General features: G+C 50.8%; 1 protein-coding gene across 1 annotated transcript in view; it reads left to right on the forward strand.

The window, feature by feature from the left end:
* The window catches only part of REEP2 (receptor accessory protein 2), a 10801-nt gene extending 3125 nt beyond the window's left edge, over window positions 1-7676 (forward strand). The window contains exons 4-8 of the mRNA XM_027768842.1: window positions 5153-5273; window positions 5504-5617; window positions 5936-6083; window positions 6174-6304; window positions 6385-7676. Coding sequence (XP_027624643.1) covers window positions 5153-5273; window positions 5504-5617; window positions 5936-6083; window positions 6174-6304; window positions 6385-6453 — 583 coding nt within the window. The 3' untranslated portion in view covers window positions 6454-7676. The remainder of the gene's footprint in view (window positions 1-5152; window positions 5274-5503; window positions 5618-5935; window positions 6084-6173; window positions 6305-6384) is intronic.
* Window positions 7677-7853: the final 177 nt, after the last annotated feature.

The following is a 7853-nucleotide window of genomic DNA, read 5'->3' on the forward strand; positions in this document are numbered from 1 at the left end:
CCAGGGGGGGAATGGCCACGCCGCAATCCCTTCTCCTCCATTCTCCTCTCAGGATCTTGGGCACGCACGCACATGCACCCGGCGTGAGTTTTAAGCCACCGGGTCTGGGACGTGAACCGCGGTCAACTACCTGGGAGTCCAGCGACATAGCCATTACACTAACTGCTGGTTCCCTCCCATGACATTTTTATTTTTAACTTTATTTATTTATTTTAATTTGACTAGAGAGGGACAGAGTGAGAGACAGAGAAAGTGAGAAAGCAAGCTGCCAGGTCCAGGACTCAAACTGTGGTCTGCCATATGGGAGTCTAGCACCCTTAACCATCACACCACCTGTTGGCCCCTGTTTATTTTTCTAATTCAATCAGAGAAGGACAGAGAGCAAGATAGACAGTGAAACAACAAGCCGCCAGGTCTGAGTCTTGAACCACATTCGACCACTTGGGAGTCCAGTGCCCTTAACCACCACACCACCTGCTGGCCCCATAAAAATAGTTTTAGAAGAGAAAGGAGAGTAAGGAAGAAAATAGTTAGACCAGCCCCGTGGCCTAGTGGTTAGGGGAGCTAGATTCCACATTCCTGACTATGCAGTTCAAATCCTGGTCCTGATGACTTGAAAAACACTAGGAATGAGTGCCTGCATGTCCAAGATTATGACAGGATGGAGAAATGGAAGAGAGGGAACTGTGGCATGATCTCTCCCCATTGGGGTCATTTTTCTCCCTCTCCTTCTCTTTCTGTTCTCTCTAGAAGGCTCGTGCACTCTCTGGCAAATTTTTAAAAATAAAAATTTTAAAATCTAAAAAAATTGAGAGGTGGGCTGGCAGGTGGTATATTGGTTAAGGTGTTAGATCCCACATGACCAACTCTATGGTTCAAGTCTTGGGCCCAGTGGCTCGAAAAGCACAATGGGCGTATGTGTATGCATGCCCCAAAATCTTGAGAGGAGAACGGAGGAAAAAGAACTGCAATGTGGCCATTCTCCCAGAGGTGATTTCTCACTTTAATAAAAAAAAAAAATTAAAAGGAGCCGGCAGGTGGCATGTTGGTTAAGGATGCTGACTGCCACATGGTCAACCGTATTTGAAGTCCCATACCTGACGGTTGGCTTTCTCACTGTCCATCTCTCTTTCTCTTTTTCACTCTGTCCCTGTCTGGTCAAATTAAAATAAAATAAATAAGGTTAATAAAATAATTCTTAAAAAAAAATTTGAGAAGGGCCAGCTAGTGGCATGGTCGTTAAGGCAATGATCCCACAAAACCAACTGAGTGGTTTGAGTCCTGGACCTGGTGGTTTAAAAACACATCAAGCTTGGGACCAGCAGTTGGCATAATGGCTATGTCGCTGGACTCCCATGTAGCCGACCAAGGTTTGAGTCCTGTACCAGTTAGGTTAAACTCATGCCGGGCACATGTGCGCGCGTGCCCAAGATCCCAAGAGAAGAATGGAGAATGGAGGAGAAGGGATTGCAGCGTGGCCATCCCCCCTGGGGGGTGATTTCTTGCTTTCTGTCTCTCTGTCACTCTCTGTCTTTCTGGTGAGCGCACGTGCCCTATAGCCAAAAATAAACCTCTCAAAAAAAAAAAAAGCATCAAGCTTGTGTGTGTGTGTCCAAAATCCTAAGAGGAGAATAAAGGAGCAGGGATTGTGGTGTGGCCATCCCTCTGGGGGGGCTGCTTTATGCTTAATTCCTTTCTCTTTTTTAGAATTATTTAACTTTTATTTATTTATTTATTTATTTTAAAGAATTATTTATTTAATTCCATTTGTTGTTGTTGTTGTTGTTATTATTAATTTGAACAGAAAGAGAAAGAGAAAGGGAAAGGGAGAAAGCAGGCTGCCAGGTCCAGGACTTGAACTGTAGTCAACCACATAAGAATCCAGTGCTCTTAGCTACCATGCCACCTGCTGGATCCTATTTATTTATCATTTTAATTTGACCAGAGAAGTACAGAGTGAGAGAGAGAGACAGAAAGTGAGAAAGTAAGTCACCAGGTTGAACTGCAGTTGGCCATGTGGGAGTCCAGTGCCCTTAACCACCCACCATGCCACCTACTGGCCCCCCTCTCTCTCTCCAATGAACATATATGCCCTATAGCAAATGTTTAAAAAAAAAAGAAGAAGAAGAAAGAAAGAATGAAAAGAAAATTGAGGCCAGCAGGTGGCATGGTGGTTGAGGTGCTAGATTCTCACATGGCTGACTACAGTTCAAGTCCCAGACCTGGTGGCTTGCTTTATTGTTTTCCCTCGCTCTCTCTCTCTCTCTCTCTGATCAAATAAATAATAATAATAAATTAAATAATTTGAAAATGTTTTGAGAGTGACCAGCAGGTGGCGTGGTGGTTAAGGTGATAGACACTCCCACATGGCTGAACATGATTCAAGTCCTGGACCTGTCGGCTTGCTTTCTCGCTTCTCTCTCTCTTTCTCTGTCTCTCTCTCTGGTCAAATTAAATGAATGAATAAATAAAATTAAATAAAAAATAATTCTTTAAAAATTTTTTTGTTGGGACTAGTAAGTGGCGTCATGATTACATTGCTGAACTCCCATGTAGTTAACTCCAGTTTGAGTCCCGGACCTGGCAGCTTAAAACTCTCGCTGGAGGGGCTGGCAGGTAGCATGGTGGTTAAGAGCACTAGACTCCCACGTGGCCAACCGCGGATTGAGTCCTGGACCTGGCAGCTTGCTTTCTCACTTTCCTTCTTTCTCTCTCTCTCACTCTGTCCTACTCTAGTCAAATTAAAATAAATAAATAAAACTTAAATAAAATAATTATTTGAAAGAAAAAAAAAAAAAACCTCATGCTGGTGGGGCTGGCAGATAGCATAATGGTTAAGGGTCCTGGACTCCCAAGTGGCCTACTACAGTTTGAGTCCCAGACCTGGCAGCTTGCTTTCTGAAACACTTTACCTCTCTCTCTTTCACCCTGTCCCTCTCTGATCAAATTAAATAAAATAAATAAATAAAGTTAAATAAAATCATTCTTTAAAAAAATAATAATAATAACTTATGCTGGGCATGTGTGCGTGAATGCCCAAGATCCCAAGAGGAGAGTAGAGGAGAAGGGATTATGGCATGGTCATCTCCCCAGGGGATGAGTACTTGCTCTCTGTCAGAGAGCATGTGCCCTGAACAGAGATAAGGGACAATGAGAAAGCACTCCCCATGGAGCATGATCACTATAAGCGCTTCTTTTTTGTTTGTTTGTTTTTTAAGAGTTATTTTATTTAACTTTATTTATTTTAATTTGTCCAGAGAGGGACAGAGTAAGAGAGAGAGGGAAAGTGAGAAGGCAAGCCGCCAGGTGTGAGATTCGAACTACAGTTGGCCATGTGGGAGTCCAGTGCCCTTAACCACCACGCCACCTGCTGGCCCCCTACAATCCCTTCTTTATCTCTCTATCCCCTTTGGGATCTTGGGGATATACCTGGCATGTTTCTTTCTTTTGTAACAATTTTTAAAACTTTATTATTATTATTATTATTTTCTAGTTCAATAAGACAGAGAGTGGGAATGTGAAAAAGCAAGGCACCAGGTCTAGGACTCGAACTGTAGTCTGCCATGTGGGAGTCCAGTGCCTTTAACCACCATGCCACCTGTTCCTCCACCCCCCCATGTTTCTCAAGCTGCTGGGTCCAAGACTCAAACCATATAGTCAGCCTTGTGGGATCCAACAGCATTAACCTCTAGGCCTCAGGCTGGCCCAATACCTTTTTTAAAAGAAGTTTTTGCCTTGGGGTGCATGTACTCACAGGAAAGAAAGAGAGACAGGGACAGTGAGAGGGAAAGTGAGGAATTATCCCTCCACCCCCCCATGTTTCTCAAGCTGCTGGGTCCAAGACTCAAACCATATAGTCAGCCTTGTGGGATCCAACAGCATTAACCTCTAGGCCTCAGGCTGGCCCAATACCTTTTTTAAAAGAAGTTTTTGCCTTGGGGTGCATGTACTCACAGGAAAGAAAGAGAGACAGGGACAGTGAGAGGGAAAGTGAGGAATTATCCCTCAGAGAGATGGCCAAACTTCAACCTCCTCTCCTCCATTTTCCTCCCAGGGTCTTGGACACACACACACACATGCCCAGTACGATTTTCAAGCTACCAGGTCTGGGACTCGAACTGCAGTCAGGCATGTGGGAGATCAGCAATGTAACAGCTACGCCATCTGCTATATTTTAAAAAATAATTATTTAATTTTATTTGTTATTATTTATCTTTTTTGTTGTTGTTGTTGTTGTTATTTATCTTTTAATTTGACCAGAGACAGAGAGAGAAAGGGAAAGTGAGAAAGCAAGCCACCAGGTCCAGAACTTGAACTGCAGTTGGCAATGTGGGAGTCCAACACCATAACCACCATGCCACCTTCCAGCCCCAGCCCAATGCCTTTTTTTTGTTTTTAAGTGTATTTATTTATTCCACAAGTGAGAGGGAGATAGCAGCCCCAACAGCATCTCAATGCCATAATGTACCCCCAGCTTCAGCCAGTCCAGATCACGGGCACATGAGTGCCTGGCGTACTTGGGAGGTCTCCAGACTTGAACTGGGAGTCTTCTCATGAGGATCCACCTTGAAGACTACTGCATTTTGCCACTGTGCCACTATCCAACCCCCTGTAGATGCCTCTTGACACAGGCAAAGGGAGGAGCTTTGCTGAGGTCTTTGTAAGGACTCAGGACCTGAAGAAGTTTATGAAGGAGGAACTATGAGGAATGAACAGCAATCCTTGGAGCAAGGGGCGTGTCATGGCAGTGAGGGATGGGACCCAGAACAGAGCTAGAGAAGCCCCAGTGCTCTTTCTGAGGGAGGACAGGAAGAGAAGGAGGCGACGACCCAGCATAGACCTGGAAGGTTAGGGAGCTTGCTCTGGTGTTGACCCCTGGGCAGAGGAATGGGGGGGGTCTTCTCAGGCAGTGAGAGAGCCAGGACATGGAGAGCCACTGCTAGTGGAAATGCCTTGTGGGGTCACTTCTTACCTTCCCACCCAGGGTCTCAGCTGAGCCTCCCAGCCCCCTTGGGACTAGATATGACCAGTCCCATGAGCCAAGGGACACCAAGGGGGGAGGGACTGTGCAGACTCACGCAGGGCTCAGTGCTGCGGAGCTCAGCACCGACTCCTTACCTGTGCCCGGCACATGCCTCTCTCCACTCGACAGGTTCCCGTTCTACTTTGAGCTCAAGATCGCCTTCGTGATATGGCTGCTGTCCCCTTACACCAAGGGCTCCAGTGTGCTCTACCGCAAGTTCGTACACCCAACGCTGTCCAACAAGGAGAAGGTTCGCCCCATTCTCAGCTCGCTTCAGCCTGCTCCTGGCCAAGGCAGTCTAGCGCCTGCAGCCATGTACACTCCCGGCTCCCCTGTGGGTGCCCAGAGCCAGACGTGACCTGGCAGAGCCATGTCCTCCTGGAGCAGGCAGTACCTTTGTCTGGGGGTGAACAAGGGTAGGTGAGGCCTTGAGGGCCACATCCCCCCTCACATCTTCCTCCTTCCCCTGCAACTCCTCAGGAGATCGACGAGTACATCACACAGGCCCGGGACAAGAGCTATGAGACCATGATGAGGGTGGGCAAGCGGGGCCTGAACCTGGCTGCCAATGCTGCAGTCACGGCTGCTGCCAAGGTGAGAAGGGGGCAGGCCCAGACTGCCAACGCCCCGATTCGTTTGTTTGGGGCCCCTGGCCAGGCCCCTCGGTGTCCACCTCATGCAGCTCAGGGTCCCGGTCCTGGTTGTGTGGCTCTCCAGCTGAGTCACTTCCACTGTCCAGCCAGTTTCCTCGTCTGTCCAAAGGGACAGTGGACCCAGCCTCTCAGTGCTGGGGTGAACTGTGTGAGGAGTGTGGGGGAGCATGGTCTTGGGGGTTGCTGCCAGCACCATGGTGACCTCTATCTCCACCCCGCCCCTTCCCCCGGTTCTCCCGGTGCGTGGTGGTGACCCTAGGGCCAGGGGGTGCTGTCAGAGAAGCTCCGAAGCTTCAGCATGCAGGACCTGACGCTGATCCGGGATGAGGATGCACTACCCCTGCAGGGGCCCGACGGCCGTCTCCGACCCGGCCCTGGCAGCCTCCTGGACACCATTGAAGACTTAGGTACGGACAGTAGCCAGGGCTCAGGGGCACCAGGGCAATGAGGCCAGGAAGGTGAGACCCCTGGACACTGTTCTCTCCTCCCCATCCCAGGAGATGACCCGGCCCTGAGTTTAAGATCTGGCACAAACCAGACAGATCCCCGGACAGAAACCTGCGAGGATGACATGGGAGACAAGGCCCCCAAGAGGGTCAAATCCATCAAAAAAGTGCCCAAAGCTGAGGTGAGAGCACACGCCTGAGCTTGGGGGATCCAGAGGGACAGGGAGCTCCAGGCTGAGTTTTTTCTCCCCCCCCTCCACAGCCAGTGGCTTCCAAGACACTGAAGACCCGGCCCAAGAAGAAGGCCTCTGGTGGGGGTGACTCAGCTTGAGGTCCTCCAGCACCCCACAGGCTGCAGAGCGAGGAGGAAGCCTCAGGAAAGGCCTCACCTCAGCCCCTGCTCCGCACTGTGCCCGTAGCCCAGCTGTCTCAGGCCCCTGGGGCCCCACATGGCCGTTTCCGTGCCTGCCCAGCTGCCATGCTTCTGGAAGGGGCTTAGAAAAGAGGAGGGAGATCTAGCTGTGGGGGTTGAGGTAGAGACTGGACCCAGGGCCTGAGGATGAGCCACCCAGGGAGAGGAGGGCTCCTCAGCCTGCACCACTCTCCCCGCTCCAGCCCTGCCCCCGCCCACCCAGTGCCTTGCTAAAGACCTCGGCCATCCCCTTCTCTGAGGTCCAAACGTGCCACGCTGCTCTCCCTGGGTGGGGTGGGGAGGGGCAGGCACAGCACGAATGGACCCGAGGAAGGCACCTGGGAGAAAGGGAGTGACTGTGGAAGACCTTGGGGACCTGGGCAGGGGCCTCCGGGCTGCAGCAGCAAAGGGCAGGCAGGGCTTAGGGGCGCCAAGATGACCAGGATGGCCAGGCTAGAGCTGCAGCTGGGCACTTCCTTGGCGTGGGGAGGGCCGTGTGCTACATGTGCGCACTGAAAGAGGTGGGGTTCCAGGAGCGTGAGTGTGAGTGTGTGTGTCTTCCTGGGTCTAGGGCTGGGTGAGTTGGAGTATAGGACTCTCCCTGCAGTGGTCACCCCAACCTCGGTCCCATAGCCAGCTGGTCCTTTTGTCCTCTCAGCCTCCCTCCTCATCTCTGAGCCTCAGAGGACCCCAGCCCATGAGTGAGTGGGCTCCAGGGGGGCTCTCTCTCATCCCTCCTCTGCCCCTGATCCTTTCACCTCACCCCACTCCTGCCCCACTCCTAGATGGATTCCCCCACTCCTCAGGGCCCCCTGTAGAGGCCCCTGCTGAGCTGGCTCCTTTCTGGTCACCTGGGGACCCATGCCCTCTTGCCCCAGGGACCCCTTCCTGTGCCAAGCAGACTGGGCTGTATGTGAGCAGACCCCTGTCAGAGCCCAGCCCCCACCTCACACCCTGTCCCAGCTTCTGCCACGGCTTCAGTCAGGGCCAGGAGAAACATGTCGAGAAGAAAGAGATGCAGGAGCCATGGGGCTCCCAGTTCCTTGGAAAGAGGGTGCCCTTGGACCTGTGATACTGGATGAGCCAATAAACCAAACTCTGGCACCTCATTTCCTTTGGCCTCCGTGGTTTGCTTGTTTGTTTATTTGTTTTACGTTTCCTATAGGGTCATGTACTCTCCTGGGGAGAAAGGGAGGGAAAGTGAGAAATCACCCCAGGGCGATGGCCACGCCATCTCCTCTGTTCTCCTCTCAGGATTTTGGGCATGCACCCGGTGTGTTTTCAAGCCAGTGGGTCCAGAACTTGGCCCATGCAGTTAA

The sequence above is a fragment of the Tupaia chinensis genome, unplaced genomic scaffold (genome assembly GCF_000334495.1).
Source record: "Tupaia chinensis unplaced genomic scaffold, TupChi_1.0 Scaffold147608_1, whole genome shotgun sequence".
NCBI classification, from domain to species: domain Eukaryota; kingdom Metazoa; phylum Chordata; class Mammalia; order Scandentia; family Tupaiidae; genus Tupaia; species Tupaia belangeri.